The sequence below is a fragment of the Lytechinus pictus genome, chromosome 2 (assembly GCF_037042905.1).
Source record: "Lytechinus pictus isolate F3 Inbred chromosome 2, Lp3.0, whole genome shotgun sequence".
Lineage (NCBI taxonomy): Eukaryota > Metazoa > Echinodermata > Echinoidea > Temnopleuroida > Toxopneustidae > Lytechinus > Lytechinus pictus.
In genome coordinates this window covers 21,305,984-21,323,816 of record NC_087246.1, presented here as the reverse complement: position 1 = coordinate 21,323,816, position 17,833 = coordinate 21,305,984, and the positions used below count along the sequence as shown (strand labels likewise).

Genomic DNA, 17,833 nt, shown 5'->3' with positions numbered 1-17,833 from the left:
TAGTGTACGTATTGAATTGAAGTCAGCATTAGCATTTTTTAAATGATGAATACGAGACTGCTATTTCTCAAGTGAAGATACACTCTGATATTTGTCCAGGTCAGTTCATTCTTGGTAGAAGCACACATGCCAATTAACACGTGGAGCAGTGCACCCGCTTCATACACATACATTGAGTAATTTCAAATTCGTGTTTGTGCTGGTGTTAATGTTAGAAGCACAATTCAAAACTGCCTCTCCCCTCTAGCTTCAAAACATGATTAGAGATTTTTTTTAAATACAAAACTGATTCAAATCACATTATGGATATATGGACTAGCTCAAAACCTAGTGCGATTCTTCAGAGGTTAAACTTCATATTGAGTTTGATACTATGCTTACATAAAAAATTTAACCAATATTAACAATGAAAGGTCCACATCGAATTTGAAATCACCCAACCATGTGCATGTACATTTAGGCTAGAGTCATATCCCATGCTGGAGTGAGCATTCCCCTGCTTGGGCTGATTGAGATGAGGTTTTAAAACTGCATGATTTTTTCTTTGAGCTTGAGCAAACTTGGGCTGATGGAGACAGAGCCCGTGGTTGATTTGGGAAGCTTTCGTTTAATCACAGGAAGGAACTAATGACTGATGATGATGATTTTATGAGAATATCATGACAGTTTTTCGGATGTACATATACACTTTAGAGCGATGTCAATTCTCTTAGAATTTGGAATTGTGATGATCAATTGCCCACACACATGTCCTCTGAGAACGATGTGTACTCTCTTCTTATATTATAGTTTTTAATTATGATAGTGGACAAGTCCACTTACAGTGTATTCGTAGACCTAGATCTGGGGCCCATTTCATAAAGGACTTACAACTGTTGCAACTTTGCAATTATGGCAACTACCATGGCAACAGGGCCCAGCAGTCAATCAAAATCAAGGTTACCATGGTAGTTGCCATGATGGCAAAGTTACAACAGTTGTAACTCTTTATGAAACTGGCCTCAGGATATGAAGCATTAAAGTGTTGTAGAAACTTTGTTCAATTTTGTACAGTTTGAAACCCTTTTCGGTGGGGGGATGTTGTTTGGAAGGGAGAATAGAGATAACCCCTATCCTCCCCCCATGGAATTATTATGATCATCATCATCATGATAAAGTGATAAGAAATATGATGAATTAAATGATGAATAGGATGATGGTGATGAATGACAATGATAATTATTAGTTAATGAACAAAAATTATGCTGCTGGTGATAAGTATAATCCTGATGATGATCATCATCCTCCTCCTCCTCAACATCATCATCATCAGATTGAAAGATTTAAGCAATTTTTTTGAAAATATGTGAAATTATATTTTTGTATGTGTTTGTTATTATAGTTTTAATAGACATCATGTACACAGAAACCATCTTTATTTCACAATTCAAGGGGAAAAAGAAATACATGTACTTTGCTTATTGGCATGCACGTGAATCTTTTCAATTATGCAGGCACGGAATTCAATTTAGAGAATGAACAGATAAATGCCTCTAAATTGTGTTGTAAAAACCATTGTATGGGTTTTTGACGGAAGTGGTTTGTTGATGCATGGGAAGGAAAGAGTGGTTTATTTTAATGCATCGGGTTATTTATAAATCTTTCCAATCTAGTGGCCTGCATTGAAAATTGAAAGATGCGTAAGAGATGATCTCATAGATTTATACTTCCTCTTATATTGTAAACATTTTCATCAAGTGAATTCTTTGTTCTAATTATACTGTGTATGAAATTGTTCATTACATCTAGGGTTTAATAGATTTCTATAGCACCAGACTTCAGTTGCTAATTTTGATTAATTGATTTCGGTGTTCACAATGATACTGTATATTACAATAGACATTACAAAACAAAATACATCAATGATCTTTGACAAAGAAAAAAGTGTTTTGTATGTTTTCAACCCTTTCACAATTCATGGCATGCATGTACTATACGTATATTTGTAAAATGACAAACATGTACCTTCTATGAATTTTTTTTTTTCTGTGTTTGTTTTTATAGGGTTAGGGGGCTTTTTAATGAATCTTATACAGGAGATAAAGCAATCGCCCACAACATGCATTACCTGTCTGCTTTTATTGCTTTGGGTTTATTTAATCTTTAAGTATTTGTTTCAAATTTTGTTTATTATTGATTTTGTTTAATTTGATAATACGCCAGTGGCAGACTGAACCATAATAGGAGAAGTTATATATTTGATTTTATTTGTTTGTATAGTAATATGCTCATTTGTTATTTGACCAATTGTTTTTATATGATTTTTTTCTCCCACTATATATGTAGACTGGATGCATTGAGCAAATCCAGTGATGAAACTTGTGATGAGAGTGATATAGAACTGATACAACACATCAATGTTGACTGTGCTAGACTTACAAGACTACTCAATGGTAAGGTTATATTTTCTTTTATTCATATCATGTAATTGAAAATCTACTTTGAGGGCCCTGTTTCATAAAACATACTGCCTATTTTTATGCTACAATTCTATTGCAACAATGTTGATATCATTAAAAACCTCTTTTTATGAAAGAAATTATTTATTCCAGTCATCCATTTTATGAAAGAGGCAATAAACTGAGAAGTCATTGGGGGAAAGTAGGCATATTTTGGGGGCTTTGTCCTGCAGGTTTGATACAAGAATGATGTAGTGCCATGATTTATTGCTCAATCTTTGAAAGTTTGTGCAGTGAGAAATCAGTCAAGCAGCTTATATTGATAATACTGTTCATAAAATTTTTTGTTTTTTTATTTCATTCATTCAATAAATCAATAAATCAACCAATCATTCATTCATTTCAGATAATGCAAAAACTGTCTTTCTTTCTCTCCAGAAATCATCAGTAAGTTCCACTCTTTGAAGAGAAATGCCATGACGGTGTTAGCACAAAGCCTGGAGAAGGTAAATTCCTGGTTCATCTCGTACTTTCTACCTATACATGTACTTGTGTAGAACCCAAGAATAAATAAGTAGCCTTCATTTCAGGACAGAGGAGTCACAGACCCTGTTTTGCTTCATGGTGGTAGTATGGAGGTGTCTGCAGAAAGTGCTGCTCCTTTGCATGTTAAACTCAAACGACACTTATCCATTACTGATAATTTTTCTGAATCCACTAATATTGATGTCATTATCAATGACTTGAACATGGTCTTGTGAGCTAAATATCAGATTCTCAGCCATTATATATGTAATGGGTCACAAACTCTATCTCTGTCATTGCAATGCATGTATTTAAATACGCACACTCTTTTTAAAAAAATCCTCATTTGTTCTGAGAAGAGTCTCTTCTGTTCTATGTCATTTGATTGTTTTTGTTTGGTTAATATTACCCAGGCAATCTGGAATTGGATGGACAACTACCCAGTGGAATTCATGCAACTTCAAAGATATCAACACAGAGATAGTGATGGTAAGCTAATAATCATTTAATATGAATATAATGATACATGTATATAGGGAAAGAATTGATTTTATGTATGACCCAAGCCCACGGCAATTCCTTTAAAGTAAAGCAAGAATTTGTTTTTTTTTGGGGGGGGAATTGTCGAATGAGGATTTGGCCAAGTTTTTCATTCATTTTGATTGCTTCTGGAGTTTTGGCTGGAATTCTGGGATATAGATTACACACAGAAATAAGCATTTCTTTTGTGTAACTCAATTTGCCCATAGATGCTGTTAGTGTCATATTTATTGATTTCTTTTACAGGCCTGCTGTTCTGTTGTCATTAGCGATATAATAAATTCTTATCAGTATACATTTTTTTGAAATAAAAACAACCATATTCTAATCCATCAACATGAAAAATAAATTCACTTATTTGAAATGAAATATTCTGATTTGTTTGTTGAAATTCATCACAATTTTTTTTTGTACATATGCATACTGTATATATGCAAATTGTAACTTTTTTTTTTTTTCATAGTCAGTTCTTTTAATCTGACATTTTCATCAAGATAATGAATGAAACGGATACAGAAATAAATTTACTTTTAATTATTCTTTCAAACATTTCATACAGGTGTGAATTCCCGTCTAGGACTAACCCCTCATCATTGTGCCGAGTGCTGTGAGAAACTCTTTGATCTAGCGGAAAGCCAACAGGAATCCACTAAACGAAAGAGCTCAATGCTTCTTCTTCAGGTCATGCTGCTAGTCTTGTGCCCAGTAAGTCAATTTGATAAAGAGATCTCTAATGTGCAATTGGATATGCACTACTTACTTTCTTTATGAAGCATTACTAATAATATTTTGCATCATTCACATGTGAGATGCTTGGGAATGGAAGAGATGGTTACATTTAGATTTTGACAAATCTCAGAGCTACCCAACAGCTTTAGAAAGGAGAGTAGTAAACATGGATGCTAGATCTGAAGAAAGTCTGAACCTCAGCCTAGGAAGGATAAACTCTATTCCCCAAGAATTAATGTCAACATCTTGTCAGAAGAGGCACCAGTGCCCCAGTTGGACTTTTTCAATCGATCTGGCAGCTACAGGACCATGCTGAAAAACGGTATATCTCAACTTTTTATCCTGTATAAAGATATTTTTGATAAGTGATAAAGACATTTACAGTTCTGGTCCTTCCTCTCTCTTTCAGGGTCCATTAGCTGAAATCCTCCATTCCAATCACTCCAACCTATCCCCCAAGCAAATGCAGAAGAAGCAGTTACTGGACTCCCTACGTCGGTGGCTAGAATCCCCCGGCAGTAGCAACAGACAACAGATGGAGTGGGCTGTGGTGGCCTGTGTCAAGCTGTGTAAGGCTGCATCTTACCTGCAGAACTCCGAGGGGAACGCCCTCTATGATTGGGTGCTCAAGATGCTGGCAGATCTCAATGTACGTACAAGTGCAGAGAATCAGTACTCACACATGATATATGGAAGTACTTTTAAGAAGCAATAAGATATCTTCAAAGGTTGAAAATATTGTGTTCAAGTTGTACAAGTTGCATGTTTGGAAATGGAAATGAGCTGAAGATACAAAAATGAAGCCACACACAAGGTTCCTTTTTTAGTCAATAAATTTCATTCAGTATTCTTTAACCATTGCTCGTATGTTTGAAACTTAAAGATTGATAAAACAGGCTCAGCTTCAGGTTTGAGAATTCCTAGTTATCTTCTTGCCTTCATTTGCCTTGGTTTGGGGCATAGATATACAAGGACAACCCTGACTTGCCCATCAGTATATGCCTTGTTTACAGTGCTGTCCACTCTTTATACTTGTTGCATCAAGTATTTAAATCCTGATGAATTAATGAATAGCCATATAAATGTGTTTTTATTTGAATGAATAGAATCAACTGTTCTGTCCGACACGTTCACTTCGCTCTCAAGTAGACGTTGAGCTGCTGATAGACAGTGCTGTGGCCTGTTACCGGCTCAGGCCTTCGCTGCCAGAACACTTCCGGACCTGCCTTCAGGCTCAGTCCCCCACTGTATTCCACCTGGTACTGGCCCAGGCTCTGCATACCATTGTAACAAAGGTATGGACTAAAATGTATTCTGCTTTTTAAGGAACAAATATTGTAGGAAAGTGATAAATAATCATTATAGGCTTTCACAATCTTGTCATATCATGTAGGAAGAATATTTTTTGTGAATTGGTCTACAATCTTGAAGTTGTGTTGATTTAGCCATCCTATAATTGTGATTAGTTATTAAAGAGAGAAGTAACTTTTGAACTTAGACAAACATTATTTCTCCTGAAAATGAACTATTCCCCAGTCAAAATTCAATTTTCATACCATCCTTGTTGATTTTGATGTGGATTGTTACTCTGTATGAGAGTGGATGCCACAACACTGCAATACTTTAATGATTGTTAAATTTAGGTAATTGTCCTTGATGACATCATACCTTGTTTTTAGATTGCATGTAACATTTAAATTCAGAAAAGACTTGACTTCGGAATAAAATAAAATTTGCTTGTATTTGATTACATAATCATATATTTTGTAATTTTTGGCACATAAACTACAAATGTGGGAAATTGGCCTCTTTGCATGCTTCTGGAAATGCACCTGTAGACCACTTACTTTATCATGCTAGATCTTTAGTAAAACCTTTTATTATAGTTCATTGATGTTTTTCAACATGATTTTGTTTGTCTTTGAATAGTCTCACATGCCTTGGTGGCCAAAGATTGCTCAGCTCTACTGTTTCTCTGAGAACCTAAGACGACTCTTTGAACATTATCGGAAGTGCAATCAGAACCACAACACTGCAGTCAGAAATCCGGTAAGTAAGCTTTCTAACTTATCACACAGGCAAGGCAGAGGGATTCGAATGAGGGAAAATGCAGATCCAGTGATATGTTAAAACTTCTTTTCATACTTGAAGAAGATGAGTTCATAGGAACAAAGAATTATGCATACCGTACTGCTATTGACTGCCGTTGGCATACGTTGATATCAATCATAAGATTGATTGTATCTTCTATGTTGCAGGGTACTGGCGTACAATTTAGAATTAGTTGTTATTTGCATGTTTTCTTAAACCTCCTAACCATTCTGTATTTGGAGAAGAAAAAAATCTGGGCACTTGCATGAAAATTATTATCGTTCGAAATATGCCCTCCAATGGTTATTACCATAGTAACAATACTCAACAGCCAATTAAAGTCAAGGATTTCAACATTGAATGGTAAAATTACCGTAGAAGTAAATTTTATGCAACAGGGCCTTGAATTTTACCATTCGGAGAACTTCTGTTGACGTGAATATCTTACTTTGATTATAAGTTTTGATTATATATTCAATTTCACCATTTAAAGATTCATGGCTAGTTTGAGATTAATTGCTAGTTATTTATATTTTCACCTGGATGGATCAAAGCTTCTATCGATTCCATTCTCACTTCCGTTCTTATATCCCCTTAACAGCCAAGCTTGACAACACTGAAATCCAAGATGCCAGGATGGAAGTCAAGGGACAAGTCTAGTGAAGACTTCCCTAGTGCTGTTCTTCTCTGGCTTGTTAAATTAGTCCATGCTGATCCTAAACTCATGCTGCATGTAAGTCATTGGGTCATTTCAACTTCAGTGTTAGTGTTGATCTTGTTGGTGTCATTGTTAGTCATAACTGAGTAAACTTGGTAATCTTCAGCTTATCTGAAATTTCCCAAAACAAATAAAGAATAGTGATTATGAAAATTAGAGTTGTCAGTCATTGTTATTTGTCTTGTTTCCTATATTTCAAGACTTTACCAGACCCTACATAATATAATGAAATTGGGGGTGAAGTGTCTACAAAGGAGGGTGTTTTAAATGTAGCAGCAACCTTCAGTGTGCTCACTTTTTACCTAATATTTATTTTGATTTCATATAATTATGTTTCCTGACACATAATAGATGTAGATCTACGATAAGCTGATAATAATTGACATTGATTTTAAAGTCTTTTGCATGAAAGCATTTATTGCTGTGACTATTAAAGATTAGCCATGTCCGTGTACAAACAAAAATCTGATTGGTCCCCTTATTCTAATGGCTTTTTCTTTCTCCAGAGCCAAGGATCTGCTGGACATGTCATCCAAAACAACACATACCAGCTGATCACAGGGTTAGTGAATCTCATGTGCCAGTATTCAACCATTCCAGACATCTCAGTAGAAGCCATGAAAGCTCTTCTTACACTCCATCAACCAGGGAATGTTGAGCTCTGGAACCCTGAGGCACCCATTGCAACATTCTGGGACATAAGGTAGGTGGTTCTTTCTTTGCATCTAATGTGACTTTGTGAAAGACACCACAGAGACTCTCTACTTAATATCCTGCAGCTTAGTTACAAGGGGCTATGAAACCCTGAGGCACTATTGCAACATTCTAAGATCATCAAAGCTGACAATGTATGGTTGTGAATCAATAAAGAACATGTGGAAATCCACAAGGTTATTTCTCCCCTTTTTTGTATTTATCAAGAAAAGGTCCTCCTATCCTCCATGATTCTTGTAGCAAAAGCTGTCATCAAACTACAGTGCAAACTATGTATAAAGACCACCCAAGGGAGACAAGAAAAGTGGTCTTTATGAACAGTATCTTGTAATTGATTCAATGGGAATGTTATTGAAGTGAAACCAAATGTGCTGTCTGACAGAAAGGTGGTCCTTCTATGCAGGTTGTCACTAAAACAGTTTAGATTGTATCATTGCACAAGAATAAATTGGGGGAGCAATTCATGAATAGTTTTGTCAGTGATTTTCACACTTGCTCTCTGCCAATCAGATGCAGGATTTGTAGGAGTTTATAACAATGGTCAGGGAAGATCACTGACTAGTTGTTTCATGAAACGCTCTACAGGTTCCCATAACACAAAGGGTTAGCGATTGATCTTACACTTGATTTTCATGATTAATTGTACATTTTGGTCAATGCAATAAATTGCAAAAAAATGTACAATTATCGCTAAGCTTTGTGTTACAGATCTTTGACCCCTCTAATGATCATTTGGACCAATGTTCTTTGTTTTATGTGTGTACAGCTCTCAGGTGTTGTTCTCAGTGGCTCAGAAGCTTCTTACCCAACAGATTGTTAACACCACAGAGGTACTCAAGTGGCTCAGTGAGGTCCTTTCTCTCCGAAACCGATTCCTCAACAAATACAAGGACCATGCAACAGTAGATAGCAACATTCCAAGAACAAGGGAGGCTCAGAACAAGTTAGAGGTAAGTTCGCCTGAAACAGAAAAGTGATTCATATTTTGTTTATGCAGCATTTACTGTAAGGACAATGTATTTAGACAGTTTACAGAAGTCACCTTGATCATTCAATGTAGTCTTGGCTGCACAACTGTGCACATTGTGCACTTACTGGGGGAGTAGTCTAGTCAGATTCCCACAGCGCTGACCAAACTATTCTGACTTTGACATATTGTTGGATACTCCTTTATCAGGGATGACAAAGGCAAACATAGTTCAGAGGGTGTCATTGTATCGGAGTTGTATCTTGGAAAAATCATGGTGACGTTTGGCATATGTTAGTTGTGATATTGCTTATTTGCTCTATAGGCTTGGTGATGGTGCACTAAATGTGCGAAGCAGCAGTGATTGATTCCAATAACCGGGAAATGTTTACATGGCTAAACCGTTATTGAAAGCACTATTACATATAGATGTAATCATGACTATTTGTTTACACCTTTTCAAAGGCTTGTAATAGCACAGTGGAATTTGGACATAGTTCAGAACTCTGCTTGGAACACAAATTGTACATTTCTGGCACATCTATGCTAAGTTGTTCTAACTTATGATTTTTTTGTTTTATTTTGTTGATAGTGTGTATTCTTTATGAACCTATGGAGCTGTGACCAGGAAGCTACGTCCACTGCCCTCTCCTGCCTGGGTCAGCTCTGTGAGGAAGCAGAGATATGCTGCGGCACCGACGACCTTGCCCTCACTCAGGTGGTGCCCAACTATGGTGTCTACACAGAGCTAGCCCGCCTCCCACAAATAGGACCACAGGGTAAGGGGGTTGTTGAAGTGGGGATATGATGATGATGAGAAGGAAGATGTTGGTTTGATGGTTATAATAATGATGATGATGATGTATTACCGATGACTATGCCCGCATGATGTGGCAACATGGGGATGGAAATATTGGTGGAGATCATTGTAAAGATGATGATGGTGATGATACTAGGTAAAATTTTGAATAGGATTATCATTGTAATTTAAATTATGCTAATGTGCACTTTTCTTTTGCCATCTTATGTCTTTTATAGAAAAAGTAGCTCAGCGGAAAAGAATATTTGCATCTTTAAGAAAGATTGAATATGTCACCGATGGAAACAGTCAGGTTAGTTGAAATTTTATTTATTTATTGGAACTGATGTGTACCATAATTGATTTTATTTTCTTCCTATTTCAGATATTCATATTTGTGTGAGTTCATATAAATGAAAATAATTCTTTCTGTTCACCTCTGAGGTACGTGTATCATAATTATTTTGCAGATGTCTCTAAAAATAAATTGAGGCAATTGAATGTTCTCTATTTTATTGATTCTTGTCAAGAGCAAGAAAACAATAAAATTTGATAAAATTAAGCTTTGTTCAGATACGATGTAATTAAGCAGCATTTTTCAGGTGTGTGAGACAAATCAGTTCACTTATGCTAATAAGCATGTATGTATTGTATTCATTGTATGCTTCAAGTCTTGGAAAGAGTAAAACTTGTGTCATCATAATGATTCCATTATGTCCATCGTGGTTGTATCAGTCACTTTCGGCAGATTATTTTGCCTACCCGACTGAAAAAAGTCACTTGCCCCGACATTGTTTTATGCCTCATATCCTGTTGATATTACATTTAAAAATGTTGCTGAGCTTGGTCATACCAAATCTGAATGAGAATCTATACGTCTTTTCTATGGTATTTAAAAAAGAGAGACTAAAGATGCTTCAAATAATTTATTGCAATCAGTCCCAAGTATCGAATGCAAATATAAAGCTGAGGTTTTGATAAAAACAGTTTAGTTTATACTTTCTGTTGCAAAAAATCTAGCTTCTTTGACCGAAGAATTGACTTGCGATCGACAGCAAGTTTTGTTCAACTCCCTCAAATATTAATTTCACTCCATTCTTGGCAGGCATGGGATGAGACATACACCCTTTGGGAGAACTCCACAAGATCATTAGGATTGTACAAAGGAAAAGGAGAGGACAGTGCCTCACTGGATAGTAAAGGGAACATGAGACGGACTGGGAAAGCATCACACAGTGTACTGCAGCCCAGAGAGCAAGAGTTTGAAGTAAGCACTCCATTACTTATCTATCATCTTCACCATTTTGCTCTTACTGAATTGAGAGGAGATTCTTTATTCCTTCAAATTGCTCAAAATGTAATCAATGTTGACTGATAAGAAAAAGTTGGTGTTGGTTTCGAAAACTGTCTGGGATACTTTTTTTCATATTTTCTTTAAAATCTTGTTTCCTTCCATTCGGAGGTTATTCATTGAAAACTGAGACTTGATCACGGTATTTCCTTTGAAAATACATCAATATAAACAACTGATATATAGTTTTTTATTCTTTATTGTTTTGAGAGTAAACTCAGCTTTGCTGTGAGTTTCAGAAAATTCAATACTGAATTGATTCGCAATCCATTGCCACAAGAATGGGTAAAAATTTTATGTTTTATTTGACAGTTCATTTTAACTGTAATTTACAAACTGAAGAGGGTTATTAATTCTATTTTTAATCCATTAGAAGTTGAAGGCAATTTCATATCTTTATGATTTATCAGTAGGAAATAAGAATTTCCATATATATTTATATATATTATATTTTTACTATATTATATTTTTTACTTTATTTTAAGTTGAATTATTGATTATTTTTTCTAAACAGGAATGGAAGAACATGACTGGTTTCTTATGTGCATCAGGTGGTATGTGCCTCAAGTCTAGAAACAGGAGACCAAGGTAAATTGGATTTTACTGCACACGTTCCGCTCTCCAACCCAAGTGCAGAGCATTCTTGTGTCTGAACAATTAACCTGTTTAGATATTTCTTACCATTGGTACATTTAGGGGGGGGGGGTCGTTTATAGTGCATCACAACTCATCATCATTGGGTCAAACCAACCAGTCAAACCCCCCTCTTAGCAAAAAGCTAGATCTGCTCCTGCTCACAAGTCTACAAAGTGAAAGGGTGTACTCTAGGCTGAAAATTACTGTATATGATTGGAAAAGAACGAGTAGATTTTGGCAAGTGAATCACTGAAATCCGCAAAATGGAATGAAAATGAGATATTTCTCACAAGTCTATGAAGTCAAAGGGAGTACTCCAGGATTAAAATTATATGTTCGGAAAATATAGAGTAGATTTTGATGATTGAATCTCTGATAGCAGCAAAATGAGATGAAAAAAAAAACAATGTTAACAAATTTTAAGGACTAGTATTTTTTTAGTGCAATGGTTTTATGCATGTATTTATATGCAATAAGTGAGGTGATATAATGTTACATCATTCCTTTCTATATTATTTTTTTTTTCGATATCTTATTTCACTTTTTATACATATGTGTGAAAATATCTTCCTTGTTGCAAAATAGATTACAGCAAAGATGACCTTCAGCATTAAATCAGTCTTCAATCATATCAAGACATTTCAAAGCACTGAAATAATGGTCAGTGATTAAATTTCCCAATGACTTATTTCATGATCTTATATTCCTATAGATTTGATAACTCAAATGTCAACTGATTCATTGGGCTAACAATAGTTCAAATTTGAATAAGTAAAATCGGAGTGCAGAAATTTTCAGAACATTTTCCTAATATCTTACTAATAGAATCGTTTTCATGAATGTATATTATTTTAGATATGATTCACCATGTGAAGCTGGTCCAAGACACATAGGAGCTCCAGTCCTTGCTTCATCTCCAGTCACTGAGGAACCTACAGATCAACTCAAAAAGTGAGTATAATATCTTTCTCCACACCCTGTTTTCATTAAATATTACATTTCATACAAAATCTTCAGGTTCCTGTTATTGGAATATAAGATATGTGCAGTTAAATGATGCTGTGAAGAAAACAAAATCACAATATTTTTTTCCTAAAAACATATCTACCATGATAGATTAGTTTTGAATTTTGATTCAAGATGGTCTTAACTTGTATATAGTGTTGCCAGAATTTCTTTGATTTTATAGTTTTTGCCTGTTTCATTTTCTCTCCCCTTCAGTTTCATGGCCAGTCTATTGAGATTACTAGTGTGCAATAATGAGAAACATGGTGCTAAGGTAAGCACTTTCTACCATCTCCTCTCTCTGTATTTCTTGGGGTTTTACAGATGTATCATGAATCAGATGTTATTATTTATGTTAGGGATCAACGTTTAATATGACCATCTAAGAGACTGAAAGAGCAGTGAAGATAAAGAATGTTGCTCTGGGGCCTAAGTGTGTGAAGTCGGGCTCCTTAAACCACTCGGCTACTGCACCTCCTCTCTCTCTCTCCATCATAATTTGTTTGTTTTTGTCTTTTGATTCCTCTGTCTATTTCTCGCTCTCCACTGATTGATTTTTTCTCCCTTATCGTTTCTGTATCTCTCATGCCTTTCTTCCCTTTTGAAGCACGTTTGCCAATTTGAGGATCCCCATAGAAAGTACAACAAGACTTTTTAAACGTCCATAAATTGCTTATTTCATAACCGATCTTGATGAAACTTTTTTGAAATTGTTCTTCTCATTTTACTCTTTCCAATAAGATTGCTTCTCTTCTTTGGTTTTGGTTTCCTTTAAAATACAAACAATGACACCATTTCTTCATCATTTTTTTCGAACAGGCTCGAGACTGTGTGAAAGAGATGATAGGAGAGGAACTTGATCCAGCGCTCTATCCACAGCTCTTCCAACAGATCAAGGAATATGTTGATAAATTCTTTGACAGTAATGGACAGGTAATAACAAGTTTCAATATAAGGGAATGACTGATGGGGAATGGGTGTAAAGGAATGACCATCAGGAAATGATTAAGAGAAAAGTCATAAAATGATGCGCAAGCATTTCACAATGCACTTAATACAAATTTATCTTTAATCCACATTCGGTACTAATTCATCATATTGGGGGTGCGTGTTCGGGAAAGCAATGCCAGGGATTGGTTAAGAGAAAAGTCATGAAATGATGCACAATTTTTTCATAATGCCCCCCCCCCCCCCCTCCCCCAGCTATTCTGGTAGAAAAAATGACTTACCTGCAAGATTCTAACGACACAATACCAGGCACTTTGTTGAAGATGCTCTTGGGGTACATTCATGTTTTTTGTGTATTTGTAGATTACATAGTAAGGTAAATGGTACTTTTCATGTTGGCTAATTATCAAAGTTTATATGCAATAGTCTCTTATGACAAATATTTTTGCAGCAGTTATTTTCACAAAAAAAAATCAACCTCTTTTCTCTGATGAACAGGTTGAAACAACAGAGGCCAATACCTTGTTCATCAAACACGTCATCCAGGTGCTACGTCAGGTCCTTGGGAATGGTAGCGAGGAAGAAGAGGTAGCAGAACATCTAGGCATTGTCAGTATAGAGGGCCTTATACTCTCTATAACAAGGTATTCATGATCATGGTGATGATAATGGTTGTGGTGATAATACTGATGGTAGTTGTGATGATGATGATTAAAAAAATCAACTTTTATTTTATGATAAGAACTACAAGTATACAAGGAAATCTTTGTACGAGTTATAAACTGGGAAAATACAAAAGAGATTTTATCACAAAAGTTGTTATTGCAATATGGTATGACAAGTGTTTTGCGATGGTCCATTTTCATCAGTCACAAGAATGGGCTACTGCAATTGGTAGTCCATCCCCCTGCTCTGCACCCTTATCAACCAATATAATGCATCGAATGTTGACATGAACTCATTGAGATTGATCAGGGGGTTGTTTCCACAAAGATTTAAGTATGACTTAAGAGTCGTACTTAAATGCCGTACATGATATGCAACGCGCAATCTTGTTGATTAATACGCAGTAGTGCACGTCCTCTTGGCATGATCTGTCCAATGCGGTCATGCCTTTCATAATGCATGCAACTATGCATTTAAGTGCGACTCAATGTCATACTTGAATCTTTGTGAAACACCCCCTTGGCCTTAACCAATTCAACTAAGTAAATACTTAAAGAAAGGTAGAGAAACAAGTGTTTTAATGTGTGTATTAAAGCTTCGTGGCATATTATTTTTGTTCATAATTGCTGTCTTCATCAGGTATGTAAGGAGACTAGATCCCAGCACAGCCAATGAGAATGTTGTAAAGATCAAAGTCCAACTGTGCAAGCTTTTATCCATGGTGAGTGCATGAAGTAGTCAACATATTCCCTGGTACCACCTTTCCCAAATGAACACTTACAAGGGCATCTCCCCCAGTCTGTTTGGGAGTTGTTGTTATACTGGGAATGTCCTAGGAGCTCCTCTTCCACAATAAAAATGATAAAATACTAAAATACTAATAATGATAAAAAATAAGAATATACATAAATTCATGAATAAATTGAAAAATAGACCAATGATAGAAAAATGATGATTATAAAATCTAATAAAGATAAGTAATAAAAAAAGATTTTTTGAATGAATTAAAAATGCAAATCATTTATTAAAACATAAAAAAATAAATAAACAGAATAATGACAAAGTATAAAACTCTGGTCTAGAAAAGAAATGAATGAGTGGCCAACCTGTCATAACAATAAGATAAACCCTTCGAATATATATTAAGGATAAATTGTAACTTAATGAAACAAATAGACAGAAATACAAGGGCAAGTCCTTAAAATGTGTATGACTGACCTCCTATATGTGGGACCTTCCTGAAATGATTTGATGATAGTTCATATCTCATATTTGTATGGCGCCTTTTCTGCTAGATACATAGCCCTTTGAGATGTCATCCCTGGTCAGCACAGGAGATGAAATATGTACAAATTACCAGGTAGTGACAGTATTTGTCTCTGTTTTCATGTTTATTAAAAAAATAATTCTCTGAAATTATCTTGGCTCAAGCAGTTCTTGAAATGAAGTAAAATTTAAGAGAAATTGGTTTTCAACATATCAAAAGATTATTTAATGAAATCGCCCAGAAGCAAAAACAAGGGCATCAAAGTGATTCAGGTTGATGAAAATATTTGATATTTCTTGTTATTCCTCTTCAGATGATGATGAGAAGGGATTGTCTATCATTCAGGCAAGAGATCCGTTTCAGGAACAAGCTAGTAGACTATCTCTCAGATTGGATCCTTGGATTCTCAAATGATGGTGCCACTGATGAAATCAAGTCTCTTACAAGGTATGGGATTATTTAATTCTTTTCTTGACCTGGGCCCAGTCGCACAAAGGAGTGTGATCAAACTCAACATATGTGAGCTAGTGCTATTCATTGTTTGATGTAACTATTGTTTATACCTTGTGCACTTTTATCTCTTCTTATTACATCCTGCACAGTGCACAACTGATTGCCACATTTACATTGCATTTGTGTCATATATCATATATCCAGTTCTTGTGACAAGCATGACCAGGCCACAGTTGAATGTGACAAAATTAATCAATTTATGTTGAAATCATCAGAACCTTAATTTGATTGTTCAAGAATTTCTATTCTGGGTTGTGTTTCTCTGTTCTTCAACCATTCAGTACCCCCTTTAAATAAAATTGAAATATTTTGATAATTACAGAGAGTTGGATGAAGCAAGTATGGAAGCCATGGCCTCTCTGCTAGTAGCACTCCCTCTACAGCCAGAAGAAGGAGATGCTGGTGATATCATGGAAGCCAAATCAAAACTATTTCTGAAGTAAGTTTAAATGTCTTGTTGATCATAATTTTGTTTTGATAATGGGCCATTCTTGGTCATGTGCTTGACCAAAATTATGACAAATCTTGATTTTAGTTATAAATCTAAAACTTGTAGAGATTTTGTAATTCAAAGGTTGTATAAACATATCTTAATAGTCAGCTATCATTTGGAAACATTTTTTGCAGTCTCCAATATGCAGGTTCAAGGTCAGAGGTCATAAGAAGTGGGTCACATGTGTGACTTTACAGAGAAGTATGATTTTGACAGTTTAATTTCATTTAGAAATTCATGTGAATTTCAAAATAAAACTAAAATTCCAAAATAATCATAATTAGTTACAACTCTTTCAAAAAAATTAAGATTTATAACTTAAGTCATGATCTGTCATAATTCTATCACACATGTGACCAAGAATGGCCCTAATGCACCTGTTAAATGAAGGAAAATACCACTTGATTTACACAAGTCTGTTGATGATATAACGAGTTTACAATTTTCAAAAGTTGCTGTATAGGTTCATCTAATTGGTGCTACAACAGATGTGGCAACAGGGTTTCTGGGAGGGAGGGGGGCAAGACAGCCCAATGTGATGTTATTGTAACCAATAAGATTTGATTATTGAAATGCAATTATTTAAAAGCTGAAAACCCTCAAAGCTTCAGATAATTTGATTTTTTATCACCACCAACCCATGGGGGGGGCCGATTCTATCCAGAAATGTCCCCTCCGAACTTGGTGTTTTTATGCATCGTTTAGACATCACTTGATTAATAACGTTTGCGTCTACAAGAACACTTGTATATGTGTATGTAACAAATTTGAATATAGAAATGATCAAATACAGGTTGAAACAACAATTACATGTAGTTAATGAAGTCATGTGCCCGTTGCATATTTTTGCATATTCGCGCAGGCGGATTAGGCCATTCAATATGGTCTCATATTGCACAGCAAGTTTTGTACAGTGGCCTATGGGATATTCATCGGATTTCGGTCTTTTGTTCAATATGCTCTGGTATTGAGCGATTGATACAGTCCAAAATGCATTTTTGATGCATCACTAAAACAATCTTTATAGGTTTTAATTCATTGTATTGAATCTTTTACATGAATTTATTTCAATCTGTAAGATTCATATTTTTCTATAACAGTAATCTTTTCTTCCCTCCTTGCCAGATATTTCACATTATTTATGAAGCTCTTGAACGATGTAATGGATAGAGAGGAGGAGAAGAGCGTTGAATCAACAAGGTCTCTTCCCGAGACTAATAATCAGTCTTCACTCAGGAAATGTACTATACAAGCAATGTCAAACCTACTCAGTGCAAACATAGACAGTGGTCTTAGACATTCCATAGGTAAATTCAATCTATGTTTATTTTTCACATACATGAATATTGTAGATTTAATTCATTTATAACAAATTATATGTGTCCATTTATGTCAGACCTACTCAGTGCGAACATAGATAGTGGTCTTTGAAA

General features: G+C 35.3%; 1 protein-coding gene across 1 annotated transcript in view; it reads left to right on the top strand.

The window, feature by feature from the left end:
* Positions 1 to 17,833, top strand: part of LOC129283245 (neurofibromin-like) — a 51,921-nt gene that overhangs the window by 7,922 nt on the left and 26,166 nt on the right. Inside the window, exons 5-26 of the mRNA XM_064095560.1 lie at positions 2,326 to 2,432; positions 2,877 to 2,944; positions 3,377 to 3,452; positions 4,063 to 4,208; positions 4,642 to 4,881; positions 5,339 to 5,527; positions 6,162 to 6,281; positions 6,925 to 7,056; positions 7,548 to 7,744; positions 8,522 to 8,705; positions 9,315 to 9,501; positions 9,761 to 9,834; positions 10,627 to 10,788; positions 11,387 to 11,460; positions 12,364 to 12,459; positions 12,730 to 12,787; positions 13,333 to 13,446; positions 13,960 to 14,105; positions 14,767 to 14,848; positions 15,708 to 15,841; positions 16,230 to 16,346; positions 17,526 to 17,707. Coding sequence (XP_063951630.1) covers positions 2,326 to 2,432; positions 2,877 to 2,944; positions 3,377 to 3,452; positions 4,063 to 4,208; positions 4,642 to 4,881; positions 5,339 to 5,527; positions 6,162 to 6,281; positions 6,925 to 7,056; positions 7,548 to 7,744; positions 8,522 to 8,705; positions 9,315 to 9,501; positions 9,761 to 9,834; positions 10,627 to 10,788; positions 11,387 to 11,460; positions 12,364 to 12,459; positions 12,730 to 12,787; positions 13,333 to 13,446; positions 13,960 to 14,105; positions 14,767 to 14,848; positions 15,708 to 15,841; positions 16,230 to 16,346; positions 17,526 to 17,707 — 2,885 coding nt within the window. The remainder of the gene's footprint in view (positions 1 to 2,325; positions 2,433 to 2,876; positions 2,945 to 3,376; positions 3,453 to 4,062; positions 4,209 to 4,641; positions 4,882 to 5,338; positions 5,528 to 6,161; positions 6,282 to 6,924; positions 7,057 to 7,547; positions 7,745 to 8,521; positions 8,706 to 9,314; positions 9,502 to 9,760; positions 9,835 to 10,626; positions 10,789 to 11,386; positions 11,461 to 12,363; positions 12,460 to 12,729; positions 12,788 to 13,332; positions 13,447 to 13,959; positions 14,106 to 14,766; positions 14,849 to 15,707; positions 15,842 to 16,229; positions 16,347 to 17,525; positions 17,708 to 17,833) is intronic.